The 21,251-nt window shown below is 39.1% G+C and overlaps 3 protein-coding genes across 4 annotated transcripts; 2 read left to right on the top strand and 1 right to left on the bottom strand.

The window, feature by feature from the left end:
• The first annotated feature begins 3,440 nt into the window (after positions 1-3,440).
• Positions 3,441-11,334, top strand: LOC111321177 (uncharacterized). The gene is made up of 7 exons (XM_088737954.1): positions 3,441-3,626; positions 6,776-6,884; positions 7,340-7,425; positions 7,915-8,013; positions 8,295-8,339; positions 9,081-9,161; positions 11,033-11,334. Exons 1-7 carry the CDS (start codon positions 3,549-3,551, stop codon positions 11,072-11,074), a joined length of 540 nt encoding a protein of 179 aa, XP_088594080.1. The 5' UTR covers positions 3,441-3,548; the 3' UTR covers positions 11,075-11,334.
• Positions 11,335-11,523: 189 nt separating this feature from the next.
• On the bottom strand, positions 11,524-17,499 carry LOC111321176 (ubiquitin-conjugating enzyme E2 U). 2 transcript variants are annotated; one of them, XM_088737952.1, is made up of 8 exons: positions 17,170-17,499; positions 16,604-16,740; positions 15,805-15,892; positions 15,368-15,460; positions 14,695-14,792; positions 13,862-13,988; positions 12,687-13,091; positions 11,524-11,895 (listed from the first exon to the last, which is right to left on the bottom strand). In XM_088737952.1, the coding sequence occupies exons 2-8, from the start codon at positions 16,637-16,639 to the stop codon at positions 11,756-11,758; spliced, it is 987 nt and encodes a 328-aa protein (XP_088594078.1). In that variant the 5' UTR covers positions 16,640-16,740; positions 17,170-17,499; the 3' UTR covers positions 11,524-11,755. The 2 variants fall into 2 exon arrangements, with proteins under 2 accessions (XP_088594078.1, XP_022779719.2); XM_022923984.2 differs by lacking the exon at positions 16,604-16,740.
• An 881-nt stretch (positions 17,500-18,380) lies between these two features.
• LOC111321194 (radial spoke head 1 homolog) lies at positions 18,381-19,704 on the top strand. The gene is made up of 2 exons (XM_022924006.2): positions 18,381-18,649; positions 18,907-19,704. Exons 1-2 carry the CDS (start codon positions 18,474-18,476, stop codon positions 19,385-19,387), a joined length of 657 nt encoding a protein of 218 aa, XP_022779741.2. The 5' UTR covers positions 18,381-18,473; the 3' UTR covers positions 19,388-19,704.
• Positions 19,705-21,251: the final 1,547 nt, after the last annotated feature.

Below are 21,251 nucleotides of genomic sequence, written 5' to 3'. Positions count from 1 at the left end.
AACGGGATAATGGGGTGATGGCTTTTAAGGCTGATGATATGAACTTTGGCCATTTTGTGGCTACCAGTTATTTTCTTTTCGTTGGAGTTAAAATGAGAATTTGTATGGTTATTTTTTTTTTTAAAGACTAATGGTTAAAATTTGTCAATTCTTAAACCTAACGGCTGACCTTTTTTTTTTGTCGTCTTACCATACACTGGTAATAACAATGCAAGTATGAATGTATTAAAGCCAAACCAAACACTGATGGGGCTTGATGTTAAATCAAAAACCATCTGTCAAAAAACGGCTGATCTGTAGAATTTTTGCTACTACGAGGAATATTGGACCAGCAATATTTGTTCAATCAGAGAACAGATTTTTAGCTCCTGGGATAGAGATCACAATATTTTTCACTGTTTATTTTACTCGGAATCTGTGATCAGAACAGTCAATTCTGATGATATTAGAAAATCAGTTACGTTGGGACAGAAATAATTTACACCTCGATACATTGACTCGCAAAAAATGGCTAAAATATTTCTTCAGCCTTTCCATATTTGGCACTTCCACCCGGCCCTGGATAGATCATGTACTCTGAAAAGAAAATTCGAACCAGGTAACATTTCTGGGATCACGTATAGGCTTTGTCTGGTGTAGAATTCTCTTGAAAGCAAACATTATTTTACGAAAGATCCTAATGGTTAAAACCCCGGCCGATTCGACACGCAAATGAACAGACAGTCAAAAAAAGAAAAAACTTTAGTTTTAATTTCTTTTGTTTAATTATGCCTTTACAAATTACAAATTACAAATTGATCTAACTAATTTAATTAATCTAATTATTATTGATCTAATTTACACTTTCATGTTCATGAAGATCGTTCACGCCCGCAAATGGCAGGAGCAAGTCGAGGCGGGCGAGAATTAGAGGTACAGCACTGGTGATAGAGTACAAATAAAGCTTAAACATAAATTAATAACATTTCCTGAAAAAGACAGCCACCTGAAACTCGTATATACAACTGCATCATTAAACATAAGAAAATAGTAACACTACATTTAACAATTATTCGCCGAAGGCGAGGTGAATATCGTCGAATAATCCTCGAGACGAAGTCGAGGGGATTATTCGACAATATTCAACGAACCTGAGGCGAATAATTGTTTTAGTATAATTTCAGAGCTGAACAACAGAGAAATTTCTAAAATCATAACATTTTAGTAACATTTATTAACTTTTTATTTTAACATTTTATATAAACCGCGTGGAGCAGTTTATATAGCGTCATATAAGGAACCGCTCGACCAATCAGATTGCTGGAAACTCTTTTCTCAGCTCTGAAATTATACTAATGTAGAATATAAATTATAAAGCCAGTTTATAATTAGTAATTTTTTTAAATAGAAGGGGCGATTCAACATAGTAATCCTCAGCCTCTAGGAACGAAAATAACATGTCCTTGAAGAGTTTTTTTGAAAGCTCTCTTCGGGAGTTGACGAAGAGCATCGCAAATGGAGTTCCAAAGTTTAGCACCGAAGCCACAGGTGGCCCAAGCTCTGTCACAGGCTCTTTCACAGTGAATAATTGAAGAGTTTGTATAGTGGTTTAGTTGGACTTGCTTTTGAGCTCCGTAAAGGTAAAGTTGTGTGAAATAATCAAAGAAATAGTCTTACCTTCATAGAGAATAGTCTGTGTTGTTCTCCTCCCGATTTGAGGCCGTTTTGATGTGTTTTAGCTTGACGCCCTAAATTACCGTGCATAAAATACGGGAAGGTCGGAAACTTCTGTTGACACATGCTCGCCAAAATCGATCGATAACAACACTTAAATACTTTCCCTCGAGTCAAAACTCGGCAGCACGAAAGCCAAATAGTTGCTCTTTAAGTTCACCGAAGAAAATCCCACAAAATATGTAAAAAGGCTGATAGTTTCGAAAGAAACTGTTTGGGGCTGCGTCGGTGGGAGTAAAGAAATAATTTGGATATATCAACAAAGTTGAAGTGGTAAATTGGCCACCGTAACGATTCCAAAATATGGTTTGTTGAGCAACCAATCCAGCGGGAATTTCAAATTAACGGCCGTTCTGAATTCTTCTAATGCGTGGAAGGAACTTCTTGTGCAGCTGAGAGACCGTTAATGCGCGGTCAACCTGGACCCTAGTCAAATCTCTCTCAACAGGTTCTCCCCATAGTTCTAACACCAACTCTTCACACATACTAAGGTACAACGGGTAAGGATATTTGTAAAAATCCATTGAAACAGTGAAGATGGACAGTATCGACGATCTAGTCAAGTCGATGAGTTTACCCGGGGTGACAAGACAAATTGTCCTCCACTATTTCATTATAGCCGACAAGTAGCCGCAAATTTGAAACCAAAACTACTTCTCGCAAAGGTCTTTCGCATGAGGCGTGCATGTTTGCATTGCAATATATCAATCGGGGATTTGAACACAGAGTTTTTTTATGTACTCTTCACACTATAACATCAGTGAGCATATTCTCCATACTGTTCTCTATACATTTCCTAAGGCGTTGACAAGGAGAATTGTTTAACTTGCGAGCAAAAGCTTCTGTAGTTGGTGATCATTTCCTTCATTCTCCCGACCTTATTGTGTGATCCAGGAGTGTTATTGTAAGAAGAAATTAGATGCTAGTCACTGCAAGGATCAAAGGGTTAAGTAGGACCTTCTAGGAGCAATTATCAATAAGTCTACAAGACAGATATTTTTGCCTCTTTTTGAAGCCAAGCTGCAAAGCGAGGCGCGAAATACGCGCCACGAGCAATGGCAGAAATCGTCGCTCTTCACGTTCGCTTGCACTCTGATGGAAAAAAAAATACTCTTATCCTGCAAGATAGTTTGACTACCCAATGAGTCAGCAGATTAAATGACCGCTCATCAGCTTGTTGAGAATTGGACTGCGTGACTGTCACGCTGTGGAAGTGAACTTTGTTCCCTTTGTTCTGCTCGTTACCCATTGATTGGCTGTTATCACGTGATGTAAGATTAGATTTTAAGAAAAAATAACAATGTGCGAGGCGACGTGTGATTGAGCGAGTTTTTGGGTTTGGGACATTAAAAATAGTTAAGTGAGTCGAATCTGTGGGTCATGTTAGAAGCAATTGGAAGATTCCTGACAAGCTGTTGCTTATTGTTTTGCTCAATGTTCATTAAACGAGAGTGGCGCAACCGTTAAGAACAAGATGAACATTAGAAGCTTCGTCTGTTTATTGACCATTCAGTGGAAGTCATGCCGTTTTATTATCTTCAGACTGTTCTCAATTACCTTCAGTTAATTCGGTTTTCAAAGCTAACGTGGCGTGCTTCCGCCTTTACATATTCAAAATTAACAAGATGATGGAACAGAATGCAAACAGATTAAACGTGCTCTCAACTCCGATTGGCCGGTATATGTCTTGATTGACGTTGACTTCCAATGCCTTCTCGATATCTTTCCGAGTTCAGGGATGACAGCGCCCAGATAAAGAAGAGCGAATAGCGAACAGTGTCTTGACACCCTATTTCTTCACATCACGTTTAGAAAGCAACGAGTAGGCTCAAGCTATGGCGATTCTTGTGCGGACTTGCTGTTGTGGATGTGACCTGCGCACGGGCATTCTGCTCATCGGCCTCTTCGGCTTTGTATGTATCTTTGATTTCCATAAGAATTTTCAACGTTTGTTATCGAATGTCAGAAGCGATCGTACGTAGCTAGTTGTTTCTTGGTAATTTCTAGCGGCGCAGCTGGAATCGAAATCTAATTGAAACGGAGGGGAGATTACAGGGAAACCGCCTTGAATGAATTTCAGAAAATTTCCGTTTTCATCGCATGCTCACATAAATTCCACCGAAGCAAATTATCATGTCGCAAGAGCGTCATTTTTTGTGGCTTTCGACACGTAACTAATTAAAACTCTTTCTCTCCTTTGACGTAGTTTCCAGTTGAAATTCTGTTCAACTTTGGAAGTGTCTTATTTGCAGACAGAAGTCTAGTTTTTCAATTTGGCACGCTTTTCCTTCAAGGAAATAATTACATTTATATTTGGTTAAAATTCGTAAATGTGCTGTTGTGTCTCCTTCTGCGGAAGAGGGCCAGACTTCTAACGTAAATTTTGCGAACGAGGCCGTAAGAGCCATGTACCACGAGATTGCTTGAATGTCTGAGACCTTCGGCCCGAGACCAAACGCTGCTTTATTTAAGTGAAGACTATTTTCACTTGTATAAAACGGAAATTATTTAAAAACGATCTCGTTCTCTGATAGAAAAACACCATTATATGCATTAGATCGATCTGCTGCGAGGAAACAAACCTTTCAGAGCAGTAAACAGTGAAAACGATTGACAATGAGAGCTTTGTAAGATGAGAAGAAAGTTGCCCTCTAGCGTTGAAAAGATGCCAAACACGTGTATAATGGTGCGCTTATGAAATCAACCGTGTGATCAAATAAGTTACTGTTCGTAACGTTACATTACAGTGGAATTCGAAACCCCGATATGATTTCATAAAAGTATTCTTGTTGTGCTTTCCATTCAATAAAAATCACGGGTTCAAAATATCGGTATTTTCGCTGGCCGAATGGAACGCGTCCGACCGTATCCAAAAGGGCACACTCAAAACGTGTTCCGTTCAGTTCGATTTCAGACGGGAAATCTCGAAAATTTTGGTCAAATGGAAAGCGCCTTTGGTTTCCACGTGACGTCATCGGAATTAGAAACGAAGGAATTATCATCTTTTTTGAAATTTTAGTTTAGCTAGTTATCAGAACAGCTGATTGGATTTTTCGTCTTGTGATAAACAAGTTTGAATTTGTGAAGGTGTAGTCTGATCGTCCGGGTGAGTGTAGTCCTGAGAAGGACTGTTGTCGGTGGTATTGACTGACGTTTCGACAACCTGTGCGGAATAACTGGAATAAGAACATTCTACTGACAACAATCATTCACTTGACTCTGATGATGACTTCCGCACAGGTTGTCGAAACGTCAGTTACTACCACCGACAACAGTCCTTCTCAGGACTACACTCACCCGGACGATCAGACTACACCTTCACATGTTACCCCCGGGTCCAAACCATTTACTGCAAGTTTGAATTTCTAAACTTTTGCGTGACCCGATGGTAAAATGACGGCCGCAGAGGGACACAAATATTGATTTGACATACAAAGCCTGATGGATTCTTCGAATATCTCCCACACGAAAAAATTGCACAGACCTGAATCTTAACGAGACTGTTGGAATATTCATCTTCTTTTTTTTTATCTCTTTGATTCATGGCTTTCTTTGTTGAATGGTTTTGATGATGGTGCGACAGTGAAAACCGGAAATTTGAGACGTGCGAGCCAGATTGCAATGGCGCTTTATACTATTACTAAAAATAGATTTTGCTACGTGATAACCTATGAGACCCCCCGCACAGACTCAGACAAACATTGCGACCAGCTTAAAGAAATGTATGAGCGAGAGCTGTAAAATTAAAACAAAACGACGGAATATTTCGTCAAAAAATGACTTGGCGTTCTGAAAGGAAGGGGCATGGTTGGTACCAAACACTGTTGTTGGGTTGAGTGTAAGACAGACTCAAGATATGCAGATAAATGGCCAAAATCACTCAAAGAGTGAAAGGAATTAGGGAAGAAAGTATTCATTCCTTTCCCAAAACCTTCGCGAGACATGGCAAAGTGCAAGCGTTGGCTGGTGGCTTGTTCGCATGAGTTTTTTACGGAGAAAAACATAACAAGAAACACTTAAGTTATATTTGTGCTCTTCACTGGCCCGGCGAAAAAGGTCCAACAGCCGAATTTCCCGATCCACTAAAGGCAAATCTAAGAGCAGCGCAAGTAAGTTGAGCACATGCTCCTTAGAGGAAAGCACCGAAAGAAAGAGAAAATTCAGCGTCAAAGAAACAGAAATTATTCAATGACAACTGCCTGAACATTAACTACATAAACTACATGAACTGGCATTTAATAGAAACACAATCAGTATTGAGCGAAATATACAAAAATCCGCCGCTCGTATCTTACAAAAGAGGGCGATCGCTCAAAAACATGCTCGTGAGAGCCAAACTTTGAATAGGCTATTCTAAACACGCGCTGGGGAGTCGTGTAGGCCTGTCAACCCCCTTTTTACATTGTTCACATCAGAATTTTCTTGAAAAACTTTGGCAGCAAACCATTTTCCATGATCGATTGCCGGATCAAGGGTGTGATAATTCCCGCATCTCACACAGTCTGTACAAGTTCTTCTCGTTTACCGCTTAATTTTAAGCCCCTACATTTTAACCACCGTTTTAGCTGGTCTACAGTGTATTCTTCCGGTTGTCTTTCAAATTTGGAGCCAGGAACGCCGTCCTCTTCGGTCAGAACTGTAAGGGAATAAGCGAACTACTCGCCATTTCCCTTGTGGTTCTCAAAGAAGTGGAGTTTGTTTGTCTGAGTCACGCGGGGGGTCTAAAATTTCATGACGTCATTAGTATAAAGCGCTATTAATCGATAGGACGCGCATTTTGTAGGCTTCAAAAGGTAATCCGAGATGTGTAAACAAAAACTTTCTGTAAGCACTCTCTTTTCACGCTCACCTTGTGCGCCTGTTCCGTAGATTAGTTGCAACTGCAAAACACGTTGTTCGGAGGCACGCAAGACTTGAAAGAATCATACTATGCTATTGCTTAAAAGTATTCGACACTGAGTTGGGCCTCAGGATGGGGTTAATAATCCTGCGATACACAGGTCATGTTCGCAGACTAACCTTGTTAAAGCGCTAAAAGGCCATTATTTGTCTTATCATGTAGCTCTTGAGTGGACTCGCAATATATCAGAATGTTAAGGACTACAAGGCTGACCGGGCCAAGGAAGCTGAAGCACTCAAGACAGTGCCAATCTCTGATAAATACAAAGAAGGTATGTAAAGCATGTTTATAAACTGGCTGTACACAGAGAGCATCAAATGCTCCTTTACAATTTAGGAGCGCTCGCCGAATATGGGTTTTACTCTCGATGCTACGAGATCATCAAATTCGAAAGAAAAAATAGCTCTACAAAACGAACTCTTTGTTGCGCACTAAACAACGCAAATGAGCCACTTAACTCTTGAAATGACCTCTTCTGACGTGATCCAAAAATATAATATGACAGCTATTTTTGAATATCTGAAATGTGGCCAACTAATGAGAGGTCTTGGTAACTATAAATTTTCAAAAACTTCTTAAGGCTCGCGAACAAAACTCCGCGTCTTTCTTCACTAGTCTTCTGATATCCCTCCACCAATTTGCAAGTGAGAACTTCTTCGAGGGAAAGGGCCTTACTGAACGCTATTTAATTTAAATTTCAAGCTATTTTATTGCCTTTCTTTGCAGCTGTACTCAAATTGAGTGTGGTTGCCATAGCATTTACCGTCGTTACAGTGTTAGTCAATGTCTCGCTGTTGATTTCTTACGGCACGGTAAGAAAACTATGACGCAATGTCGCTTCTTCATTTTGTGGCATCTTGTTTATTTCTTCGATCGGGCGAAAGTGAGTCTTCAACAGATAGCTACAATCGTTGTTTTAATTCCAAATGTGCGTTACAGGAACTGGCAGGAGTTTTGCGGTTTTGACTGTTTTTTGGATTGGTTTTTCGGTTTTTGGGCGGAAAAGGTTCGGTTTTTCGGTTTTGATGTTCAGAGCGGCTTGCGGATTTTACGTGTTTTTACATTCGGTTTTCGGTTTTCACGAAAACTCTGATGCGGTTTTTGGTTTTTCCTTTTTGACCCCTTCAAAGGTTAAGATGTAGCGGTTTTGTCAGGATTGCATGCGGTTTTCGGTTTTGCTGCCTTTTTTTGTCGGTTTTGGAGGTTTTTTCTCCGGTTTTGCGGTTTCCCAGAGGCCCCAATGCCCCCCTCGAACAGATATCTGCCTTGTTTTAATTTGTCTTTTGTTTTTTAACCACCAGTTGAACAGATATCTGGCATATCCTTGGTTTTTCTGGCAAATCTTTTCGCTTTGCTACAGCTTCGGAGTGACCATTTTTCTCATCGCTATTTGGGACGGGGTAAGTCTTTTCCTTCCGTGAATATACTTTTTGACAATTGTTTAACTAGATTAAGAAAGACGGTAAATTTTAAGCTTGGTAATGAGTTTGAGGGGGGGGGGGGGCGCCATTCGTAGACTATAATGAAAAAGAGGACGATATTTCATTGTCTTCTTGAGAGCTTAGGATAAAGCGGAAACTTGATAACTTAGAGAATTTCCAAGCTGAAATTATTATCCTAGAAGACTTTTGCTTTGACCTACATACTAAAGTATATTTTTACCTCGTCAATTTCTTCATAGTTCACGATATTTTTCGCTGTTGAGATCTTGGGATGGCTGTTAATGGTGAGTTTTACCCCTGCACACTGATTTAGCTTTAATTCCAGAATCCAGAAGAGTTTAAAGGAAATGACAATCCCCGTTATAGTGTTTTACCTCTGCAAACTGATTTAGCTTTAATTCCAGAATCTAGAAGAGTTTAAGAAAATTACAATCCCTATTAGTGTTCTGTTCCAAAGTTAGAGCTGTGATATATATTCCGTTTCATTAGTTCATTCGGTCTTGCTTCGCCCGTTCCTTTCTTTGTTTAGACAGTCATTCGTTCATTCCGTAAGTCTGTCATTTAGTCTGCAAGTCAACCAGTCAAACAGTTTATCAGCCAGTCAGCCATTTAGTCAGTTTATCAATCAGTCATTCGCTCGTTAAGTTAGTTAGTCAATTAGTCAGGCAGTCAATCAATCATCAGTCATTTAGTCAGGCAGTCAATCAATCAATCAGACAGTCAATCAGGCACTCAGTCATTTAGTCAAGCAGTCAATCTGTCAGTCAGTGAGTCGGTCAGTCCGTCAGTTGGCCCATTCAGTAAGTCTATGATTCAGTCACTATCTCCTTTGTAAATGGTCAGTTCCATGAAACAACTATTATGGCCCAAAATGGACCGTGTTAAGTTATGTTACGAAATTTGTTTTAGAATATATTTCAATATCATTTTTTAGTCTTTTAATTCATGTCATATTTGTTTATGTTATATTTTTTTGACATCAATTTTTTATTTTGTTTCTATTTTATTCTTTTATTTGTTATCAGGTCTACTTTGTTGTTGTGGTGTACTCATACATCGAGACTCTTCGCCTGGATCCTTCAGCGTTTCAAATGGGTGGATACGTGGTAAGTAAACAACCAGTCAATATTAACTTCTTGGGGGTGAAGGAGGGAGAGGCGGTATTTTGAAGGGGTTTACATGGTTTTCAGGGAGAACGGAAGGGAAATCAGTAGTCGTTTCCAGAGTACAAAAGGGGAATTATAAATAATTGACTATCTATTACTGTTATGAGAAACATTTTATAGGTATCAACTAATTTATTACTACTTTTCTATTTAGTAATGTAAGCGTATTAAGTTTTCTAAATGCGCCCAAAAAACTTATAATTATTATTATTATTATTATGGGCAGTAAAACGTAAGGATGCCTCCTTAAATGAGATATTGACAAGGCGCAATCTCGTAGCTTGTCATTACCATAGCCTAAAATAATAAGTAAATTAAAGAAATTCTCAAATGATATAAGATACCCAAAAAGATGTGAATTGTGTGGGTAAAAGTTTGGCCAGTTCATAAGTCCTACGCAGAGAGAACTTTGAAACTCCGTGCAATGTTAAGGGTACATGAGATGACTGCCTTTTGCATATCCAGTAAAATCTTATCTGCCCTGACGCCTTCGAGTTCTTTGATACTATCTAGTGTCTCTCTTGATACGCCCCCGAGGACATCGATGATGATGTCGTGCTGTGCAACCTTATAGTGTGGGTACTGCTGACGCATCTCCCATCTAAGCGGTGCATACTTCGAGGTTTTCTCTTCTTCCTTCTGTTTCCTGTTTGCCATCCACGGGAAACTCATCTCTAGTAGTAGCACCTTCTTCTGCTTATTCACAACTCTTGCATCGATCCGGTTTGCTCTTATTTCCGTCTTCTCTGCATACACCTGGCACATCCCAGAAGGCGCTGGCTCGATCATTCTTGTACTCTGGCTTGGTGTTTCAGGCGAGCACCAAGATGGCGCACTTTCTATTAGGCCCATATCAGAGAGCAGATCGAAGAATAGAACTTTCAGGGCTGCGTCGTGCCTGGTCTTGTACTTGCTATGTGCTAGTGCGCCACATCCACTCAAAACATGGGGGACGCTCTCCACAGCTTTTCCGCACATACGACACTTGACGTCTGTGTTGTTGCTTGTCTTTGTCTTATACTGTTGGTAAATCTTAGTGGGGAGTAGCTGCTGATATCGTTCGTAAACTCCGGCCACTGTGCGTGGGCGCAGTTTCCAGCGGCGTAGCCAACTGAAACAGCCAATCACATCCGCATCATCCCATCTTGCTTTAATCAACTTTCGTTGCCATTTCCGTTGGCGTACCTCCTCAGTCCTACTTTCTTCTTCCTTGATCCTCATCGTAGCCCCCACTTTCCCTCCAAGTAACTTTTCTCCTTCTTCGGTGTTAGTAGTTGAGCACGGGTACCTTAACTTCAGATGAGGTCCTCTTTCCGAAGCATATCTCTCGGCATCTTTCTTCAAAGATCGTCTTCCAGTTCTCTCGCACTTTTCCTCGAACTCTCGTACCATGCGCATAGTTGGATCTTCACTTGCGTACAGCTTAATTGCAGTCTTCACCTTGATAGTCTTGTACGTTGACTCTACTCACTTGAGACCTCTTCCTACGTGCTTTCTGGCCAGGTTATTATGATTATTATAATTATTATTATCATTAATTATTATTATTATTATTACCATTAATTATTATCATTAATTATTATTGTTATTATTATTATTATTATTATTATTAAGAGGGCAGATCATTAGAATCCTTCAGAGCTGTGACACAACCTAAAGTAAAAGTTTTTCAGAATAAGCATCGAGTTTGTGGTCATCGTTATTCTTGTAGTTGAATTTAAGTTATAAACATTCTAGAGTTGCTGACTTGTGATAAAATGTGTCACGTCAGTTTATCAACAAAGTCGATTTTTGTTCTTTTTCTTTTGCAGGGAACTCAAATGCAGCCCCCTCCATACGTTAAATTTGGTTGATCCACAAGATACAGTCTTCGACAAACGCATGTGCCCGTAGTTATAACTTTGATTATTTTTAGGGACAACGAGGCCCGATATAAATGAAGCTAATTCAAATGTACAAGTAAGGGCTGTATATATAAACAAAAATAAGATAAAGAGAACGTTGTCATATGTAAGTTAGGCTTCTCTTAACCGAAAACTAAAAACTATTCAGCGTTTGGAATAGGTATCTTCATGCATTAAAAATGAGAATAAAATAAAAAAACACGCGTGTATTTCTGCATTTGTGGTCTTACTATTAGGGACCTTCAGCAAACCACGACGGCAACGGCAACGGCAACGAAGACATGGCGTAACAAAAGATCTAGTTGGCAGAATAATAGCTCAGCACTGCTCTTGTAAAGCCATGTAAACAAAATGATGGCGCCTACCTCGAGTCGCACACTACGAACCAAAACACACCCTTTTCACTCTTCCTTTCGTTCTATTTTATTTTTGAAATAATAAAGCGTTTGACAATTGATGTTTGCGGTACCCCTTCCCCGCAAAACGTCTTCATTCACACACGCGTGAAAAAATTCTGGTGGTTCGGTCCACCAGTGCTCAATAAGAACAGTTAATTAAACACGTCAGTTTTGGCGCCAACTAGGACGCGGCTGTCACTTCACATACTTCGTCGTATCAACTTCGTAGTTACTAAGGCAACGTATTAGTCCACGCCAACAGCTCCTCGACCTCCTGGTCATGAGGCTCCAGGCCCCTCGCAATTGTTGCCGATGGTGAAGGGGCACATGTATGAGTTCTTGATACAGGAGTGTCCGTGCCGGAAAGACCTCCTGAGTAACCATAAATAAAAAAGAAACTAAATAAGAACTCTTTGAATCCAATTGAAAGATTTGATTAAAAACCATTACTTCTATCTGTTATAAAATTATAAGGCAAAAAAAAAAAAAAAAAAACACACCTCGATTCACCGCAAGACTTACGAAGAGAATTCGCATGATACATAATTTACGGAGTGCCCTTTGAGCTAAAAATCCAATTAAACACGCGCCAAAAAGGCTATAAATCTCTAAGTTTTTCATGTGTTTGTGTCTTATGCCAATGCAGTTTGGGGCGAAATCAGTTTTTATTCAAGAGGGTTCTGGCTTTAAGCGTTCGTTGAATGGCGAACAATCAACTCATAAACCATTATTAGTTAAAACTGCTCACACATAAACTGCACATGAGACGAAAAAAAGAAGACCTTGAAGAAAGTGAATTCTACATCTTTCTGCTCCGTATTTTGTAGTTACATTATCGGTGTTGAGTACAACATAGATTATTTCCTGTTACAAACAAATAAGCTCTTTAACACTAAAGTTGTTAAGAAACCATTCTGCGTTCGGGTTTGCTGTAGACGAACTTAAAAACTTAAAGCTTTTCTCCGAAAAACATGCGGAGCCCAAATTCAACCTTTCTATTTATTTGATTCAGCGACACACCTATCATGATTGTCCTAGCAATCATTGTTTCACAGCTCCTTCTCCCCCCCCCCCCTCCAATCCACATAACTTAGGTTGTCTGAGACGAGGTAATTAGTGTGCAAAAGAACTGTTAACGCGAAAAACACTGGCACTAACTATACCTTGCTGTTTGGGCAGGTAAATCTGTTTCAGCAATTGAATCCTAGTAGACTTCAGTTCCGTCAAGTCCCGGCCATCTCGTCCAGTATCAAAGTTGCCGTACATTACGGCGTTATGCTCAGTCAGTTGTTTGTGAATTTCTTCGTGTAATTCCTGTTGCGGCAGTCCAAAGTGTGTGACTTGCAGATTGGAATCGGCTTTGAGAACCTCACTTAGCGGATTGTTAGAACTCGAGACCGGTTTTGTTGTGGCTATTCCACTCCACATGGCGTGATAGTCGTCAAACGAAACTTTTCCGATTTTCGAGCTCTTCTTACTCTCGTCAGGAGTTCTTTCGGGCGGTGCGGAATCTTTTGGGGACATTCGAGTCAGGTCGACTTCCTCGGCCGTATGGGGTTTGAGGCCAACTAAATAACAAATGCGCATACATGAAGCCCAGTCTATTCTAGTCTCGATGACTAGCCGCTGCTCAAGAACTAAAAGCCTGCATTTGGGTAGGTCTTGAGTGTGGGGCTCGAAATCGCGGCCTAAGTGCAGTTCATATAACCACCCGGGATTCTTTTCTTTACAAAAATTGCAATAATGCAATGAGGGTCTCGCCGAGTTTTCAATGCATCAAGCACTGCCAGATGAGAAGCGTTGCAATGCTGCCACAATCTTTTGCACATTGCCACACGCGTTGTCTCGTTAAGCCCAGAAAAAGTAGTATTGCATGTGTATAACAGAACCAAGAAGGGTGAGTTGAGTTAAACTGTATGGGTCTTCCAAGATTGCTCACCCCCTTATACTAATATTTACTTCCTCCCCTTCCCCTACCATGCCCTGTGCTCTTCTCTCCTCCCACCCCTCCCTTAACTGTGCAGTTCTCATGGGTCTTCCAAGATTGTTCACCCCCTTCTGCTAATATTTGCTTCCTCTCCTTCCCCTGCCATGCCTTGTGCTCTTCTCCCCTCCCACCCCTCCCTTAATTGTGCAGTTCTCATAGAGTTCACATGAATTCTTTGAATACAACTGTAGCAAAATAACTTTTTCTTTTGCCATTTTGTCGAGATTATGCATTTCTCAGAAAAGGATTTCCTATGTATTGTGAGATTGGATGCAATTTGAGATGAATTCTGCAAAACTGTACGAGTATATGCCAGCAGAAGCACGCCAACTTTTGTAAATTTCTTCTCACCTTCAACTCTCTTACTAGCAAGAACACAGTCCAGCACAGTCTGTCTGAAACTACTTGGCGAAGAAGCAAAAATTCTGGCAGCACTGGGATTTACAGCATCCTCAAGAACAGGATTTGGGAGCAGCAGCTGTGAAATTAGTATAGGTAATCACATGATTTCAAGTGCAATTTGGAATAAATAAGCACGAGTAAATTTTTTCAAAGAACAACAAAATTGCATGAGCCCGTAGGGCGAGTGAAATATGTGGTCTTTGAAAAAATTTACAAGTGCTTATTTATTCCAAATTGCTCAAAGAAATCATGTGATTATGTATTAATAATATACATGAAAAAATACAAGGTAGCTTCTTATAACTTCGCAGAAGAAAAGCGCGCGCATCACGTGCAAAAATAATTTATTCAAACCCTGCAAGTGACATTGACCTTGACATTGACCTTGACATTGACCTTGACATTGACATTGACCAATCATTCTGACCAATCAGAATGTTCGGTTTGTTTCTTTCTTTGCACTGAATTAACCCTCTTGTGCACTGAATTAACTCTCTTCTGTACTGAATTAACTGAAAACTGCATTCATCTTAACCAATCAGAACTGAGAAATTTTTTCATGTATATTATTAAACAAGAAATTTAGCTCTTGGGTACTCTTGACCTGAATTAAAAAATGTTACATGTTGCCACGGCAACCGGCACAACGATGTCTTGGCCGGAAAAAAATTCAAATTAGCAAGTACTACATGTTGGTATTAATAGAATTACAGACGCAAAAGGACAAACTTATAAGTTTGAACTACATGTACAGACAACATAACTGCATTTTATTTCTTTACCTGGATACTGAGCAGCATGTAAGAAACTGAATAAAACTCTTTCCAACAATTTGAATCATCAAGGAAGTCTGTACACACTTGACCCGTTTCTGGATCAACTAAAAAGCAACAATAGCAAGAGACAGTTCAACAGTTCAAATCTGAAGATCTATTTTCTCTACTATAAGGATGCAAATTTAATTTTTGTGATCATTACTGACAGCGTTATGCTGCTTGTAAATTTTTGCTATTTAAGGACAATCTTGATAAGTATTGGAAGGAGGAACTCAGAATACATTCAATGCACAACACACAACGTACAGACTAATAGAAACAATTTTTGAAAGAGGGAGTGGTGCAATAAGTTTAGGTGATCGTGGTTTTTTGTGATGGGCTTAAAGCCCTCTTAAAGAGAACTATGACAATTCAGGGAAGCTCTCTTTCCCTTTGGCACATTCAAACACTTTTAGAAGGCTACTCTGTGGTTACTTTCAAAGAATCATAAGGTTATTTTTTTATATAAGTTGGCAGAGGGGGGGGGAGGGTGGAAACTTTTTTATTCCCTGATAGTTATAATTGATTTCAAAGTTAAACTCTTTTTATCAGGAAAACAGTACCCAAGTTGATTGTGATCATTACATATCATTCTGACACCACAGCCTTAACAATATCATTATGATAATAATAATCTCACCATTTGGATGGAAGGGAATTGTGTGAAAGAAAATCTTTGGTGGTCTGTCATTGTAGCACTCATCAAATTGAAGATATAACTTGAAAACACCACCTGAGAACAATTTAAAAGTTAAATTTATTAATTCCAAGGACAAGATGGGTGATTCTCCTTTCTAACTTTTTTAGACTTTGTTATGAGCTTGTTATGAGAATTTGGTTCTATATCAGAGTATGATATATATCTTTATTATTGCCGCTTACTTTTATTAGATAATGTATTGAATTTGTGGAGAAAAGTTAGCTGTTTGATTCACCTATTGAAGACAGTAACAGAGTTAACAAAAAGTACTGAAGACTCAAAACATTGTCTATTTTTCAAGGATGACATTTTTCCATGTGACTTATAGAGAGGCTTTAGCAGAGAAGAGCAGAAAATCAACAGTAGTAATTATGTACCTTCCCACATTGTGTCTTTAGGGCCTTTTATGGTTCCTTCCCAGGTAAACATGTCCACATCTTCATTTAGTGGATTGGCCTTAATGCCCTAAATGGAGAGAAATAAGTTGTATGAAGCCATGTACATGATGACTCAGTGGTGGATTCAAGAGAGGGTCTACCTCTCCCACCCCCCTTTCCCACATCACACCTAAAGATATATTTTACATTTTGTCTATCCACGTCAAAATTCATGCAAAACAAGGGTGCATATTATAGGTCAATATGAAGTGTTTCCAATTAACATTTTTTGAAAAATTCCTCAACTTATACATGTAAAGGCTCCAGTGTGAATTAAACTTAATGCACTTCCTGAATAAAAATTTTACCCTCCCCCCCCACAATAAAAAGTTCTGAATCTGTCCTTGTAACTCCCACTCAAACCATCATAAGTCACACACACATATTTCAGGTTTCAAGCTTCAGCTTCAGCTGTATAAACAGTAGGGACCTTATGAAACCCCGACAGCAATGCCAAGGAAGACTTCGATTAGAAAATGAATTTCTACTCTTAGTTAGAATTTCAAAAATAGCTAAATGAGTTTACTGTCTCATACGGCGCCACAGCTCAACTTTAGTATGACGTATAAAAGTAGCATTGAGGTCCAAATGGAAATTTAAAATAATTTGCTGGCGCGGTTTTGGCTCGCAGACGATGCAAATTTTGGCAATTTCATGTTGTTGTTTTGCATAGGACGGCTAAGAAATGTACAAAGTTTCAAAATGCATGTGCTGAGCTATTGTTCTGCCAATTAGACACCTTGTTTTTCCACGTCCTCGTTGCCGTCGCTGTCATGGTTTCTTAAGGTCCCTAGTAACAACCACAAGCCTACTCCTAGTCCCAATGTGCTGACTTTTATAAATCTTGAACTTTATTTTTATTTAGACATGGTAAATCTATCAGATAAAATAATAATATTATTACAATCTATTTTTACAATTACATTCTACTTTAATCTATATAAACATGATCTTAATAGATGAACATTGAGGTCCACTTATGATGAGCGAGTGAGAAATAACAAAATGGTTTTATTCGCTAACGTGAAAATAGAGGCCTTGAATTTTTAAAAGTTATTAGCAGTACACGTGTTATCGCTCGTTTTGTTGACCACGACACATATCTACGTGTACTACATCGAATTCTGACCACTATACTCGTTACACATCATATGAAGGAAGCAGGATATATAAATGTTAACAACAACAATGTACGATCGCGATGAACATAAATACACACTTAACATGCAAGAGCACAATACATACTAAATATACAATGCTCACTAAACATTGTTAGAAGGTACGCGTGTAATAAGTGCAACTTACCCAAGGAAGTTCTTCCTTTTGCAATTTGAACCACTCTTTCTCGAGTAACATGTGCGCCCTTGAATGCATTCTTCTACTGTTCTAGAGCACGAACAAATTCGGCTTGCTCTAGGCGAGTTATTTAGGAAAACGAATGACTATTAGATCTTACATCTCTTCGAAAAGCTTCTAATTCTGTCCATGAATACCATACTAACTAAATTAAATCATGGTTTACAACGCTGCTGCAGCCGATTTGACGCGTTCTACAGGGATAAATATTTAAAATCGAAAGAAGATGGACCATTCTCCTCTACCGTCCGCCATTTTGAAACGATTATTTTCTGGCGTAGTTGCATAGCAACAAACAAATAGTTAAGATTTAGAGCCCAGTTTCCCAGTTTTCGATCATGCCTTTGCGATCATCATAAACATTTGTAGTTTCTTTTTCCTTTGTTATCAATCATCATTAATATTTATGTCATCATATCATTTATTTTTTCAGTTCTTAATTCATTCTAGGTATAATTACAACTCTATATGTCTTTGTAATTATAATGCAGACTTTCCAATCACAAAGAACAGTTTTGAACTGTTTGCGGTTAAATTTTGAAATTGAAATTTTAGACAAAAAAAAAAAATTCGCATTTCAGTCTGTACTTTACTAGTGAACCTAGTCTGCCGGCGCTACATACTAAGTGTACGGTATGCAGTCTGCAGTATACAGTCTCTTTTTAATAAGCAATGCCTTTATAGCTAAATTTCCGTCCCAGTGAATGACAACAAAGAATCTTCTAACTAGATTCCTTTCAGACTGTGAACACAATGCAAGCACAACCTGCTCACGATGTAACGCAACCTGCTCACGATGTAACGTAAACCAAGAAACAAAAACAATGTTAAGTTGATCAGTCATCACAAACTCCTCATGGCATATGCTTGGCAGTTCCATAGTCAAGAGAAGTTTCTTAAAACAGCTCTGTATTGAAAAGAAATTGAAGAGAAAAAGTTTCGGTAGAGTTTAAATTTCTTCCAAAGTTAAACCCGACCTTTTTCGCTTTTGCAGGCTTTTCTAATTAATCTAACAGCCACGCTGGTGCTTTATGCAAATCTGCTTTAGTTTAGCAGCTCACAGAGCTCTTATGCAAACAATATCCTGACTCGTCTTTTCTATCAACCAATGGCCGCTTATCTATATTGACATAAGAGTGAATATTTATTCAAATCATTGAATTCAATATTATGCCTTAGAAACGGCCTATAAACAGAAAGCACGGTAATAAGAGTCGAGGGGAACTGAATTAAGAAAGGGTTTTGAGCATAAAATGTCGTCAGATGAAGAAAGCGTTGAAGACGAAGGTGTTCCATATTTAGGAGAATATGAGGGCGATCGAAACGAAGAAGAAGAAAGACATGGGAAAGGAAAAGCAAAGCTGCCAAATGGCGATCTATATGAAGGAGAATATTCGCATGGAAAGAGACATGGTCATGGAACCTACAAGTAAGTTCTTATCTTTCGCACTCGATTGGAAACATTTGGTTATAGAAAAAAAAAAACATTTTTAAAAGTGTGGGTAAAAGGTAATTTGGAAAACTTTGGATAATTCAAAGCCAGCTACTTCAAATTTCGCGGTCGTAAAGCTACCATGAAATTTTTCCGATAATTTGTTCTCTGTTTGATGAAATTCCATTTACTTTTATAATCCGTTTAATCGCTTAATTCTAGGCTAGGCAATTAAATTATATTGCATGTTCCAGATTCCAAAACGGAGCGAGGTACACTGGAAGCTACATGAACGGTATAAAACACGGCGAGGGAACATTCCTCTATCCCGATGGCTCCAAATATGAAGGGTTCTGGCTCAACGATGTCCGTCATGGCCGCGGGAAATACACCTACCCGAACGGGGACATTTACGAGGGGGAGTGGGCCGACAATCAGCGTCACGGTCAAGGGGAATACACTTACATAGAGACAGGCTCTAAGTACCGGGGAACGTGGGTCCATGGGAAAATGGACGAGGTCGGGGAATTGATCCATGCTAACCATCGGTATTCCGGGGGATTTTCGCAGGATAAACCCAAGGGGAAAGGTAAATACGTTTTTGATCACGGCTGTGAGATGCGAGGGAGATATGAACTGGTTGAAGTTGTTCTTGAGCCTGACAACGAGGAAGAAGAAGTCATTACTGTTCTAGAACCAAAGTGGAGAATAGAGGAACTTGCGCCACTAGATTAAACGAGCGAAATTTTTGGTTGATTTGTGATAAACTTTGACCACTAAATTTTAGAAAAAGCGTTGTAACATTATTTCCTTCGAAATAGATGAACTCATGATCAAAGATAGTCTCGCTTTTAATTTTTTTTGTTTTGCTTTGTTTTTAATTTCTGTTTGTTTTTGTTTTTTTGTTTTGTTTTGTTTTGTTTTTTTTTTATTACTGAACCATTCTAAAAACTTGTACAGCCACGCGAAACCGATCGGTAAAACACTAAAGTGCATGAATCCAAAAAGGTACCCTCCTTGCAGGGAGAAATAAACAGCACTCTTACACAAGATTACTGCTCAGGGGCTTCCATTCAAAAGTTCACACAGAAGTATTATCTAGAGACATAATAGTTTAGGACTACCTTGTACAGTCAAATAGACAAAAAACACAAAGAAATACTGCTCAGCAATTCCTTAATTGGTGATTAACAGTACTTCCATTAGAATGCTGGCGAAGAGCTGAAATAGTCATACAGTCCCTAGGCGAGAAAGCTCTTAGTTGGAAAGTTTAAGGCTGCTGAACACGTCTGCTGCACCTGAGCAATAGTCCTTTCTGCAGTTGCGGGCTTAGTGGCCGAGCCTTTGAACTGGAGTGAGGCTAAGAGTGACTCTGTTGTGATAGAGACCTGTATCTAGTTAGCATGATAACAAAGAAATTTGCATTTGAAAAGCAGCAACATGTCTATCATAACAAGGTCACCCTTAGCCTCACTCCTTTTCAAAGGCTTGACCACCAAGCCCACAACTGTAAAAAGGACTATTTTTGCTCGAAAGGTAATCGACCAAAAGAAACTTATGCTTACTCCGCAAAACAATCGGTCTCTTAGACACTTTATAAGGTCCTAAGCTCTGTCTTTATGGAAATCAAAGGTCTGCCATACAAAAACGAATAGAACCAATTTCAAAAGCAAAAATCCCTAAAGTACCGTCAAATAATGTATGGGTGAACAGTTTTTATCCTCTTGGGAATGGTTATAATAGGAAAAAAAGTTCATCATGTCTTTTTTTCACGAGATTTTATTGCAATCTCATGAAATTGGTCGCTATACTCGTCGGCTAATTCGTACTCAGATCCTATGTAACTGAAATGTAGGACCTAACAACCACTTGGCCGTGGAAGGTCTGGGTATGAGACAACCCGTTAGCCTGTCTAGTGGGGTAAACGCCCGTATCAGGAGAATGTAAACAGCTCATAATCTCTTGCTCGCCTACACTTTCTTCTTTCTCTCTCTGTTTGCTTAATTTTCTACAGTTGTTTGAAACGAACGCTTGCGATTTGTTTCGGAGTCCCTTTGTTCCTAGCTTGGTTGGTTTCCACTTGTCCTCAATCTGTGTCCATACAAGAGGGCATTGGGAACTAATCAAAAATGGATTGCTTGGTTCCCAGTCTTCGAGCGGCAATGTTGTCTTGTTTGCAATATTTTTTCTTAGTCCAAGAAATATTGAAACAAAATGTCGCTTTGTGCCTGAAGAAAATAAGTTGGCTTAAAAGGCTCTTATGAAAATGGAATAAGAGCTAAATAAATTAGCAGAAAAACCCTCTATTTTACCTCACCGATACTTACAACTTGAATTGCTGCTGCCGTTTCAGATCACGATTGATTTTGTAATCCTTTTTATTGCGTTATTTGCGACATTGATGGGAAGCTCTTTTTTTGTTGTTCTGAGTGATGCAGGTCTTAATGAAAGCAGTGAGTCAAATTTTTTCATGAACATGAAAAAACATTGATTTTAACGCTCATCCTTCAGCACATCAGTTTACACCAGTCTTAAACACGAACATAAGAACTATTTATACAGTCTGCTCAATCGGAACGACCTCGTGATATCTGCTTGA

The sequence above is a fragment of the Stylophora pistillata genome, chromosome 11 (genome assembly GCF_964205215.1).
Source record: "Stylophora pistillata chromosome 11, jaStyPist1.2, whole genome shotgun sequence".
Classification (NCBI taxonomy): Eukaryota; Metazoa; Cnidaria; class Anthozoa; order Scleractinia; family Pocilloporidae; genus Stylophora; species Stylophora pistillata.
Note: the sequence above shows the minus strand (reverse complement) of the source record. Positions and strands in the feature narration are given on the sequence as shown.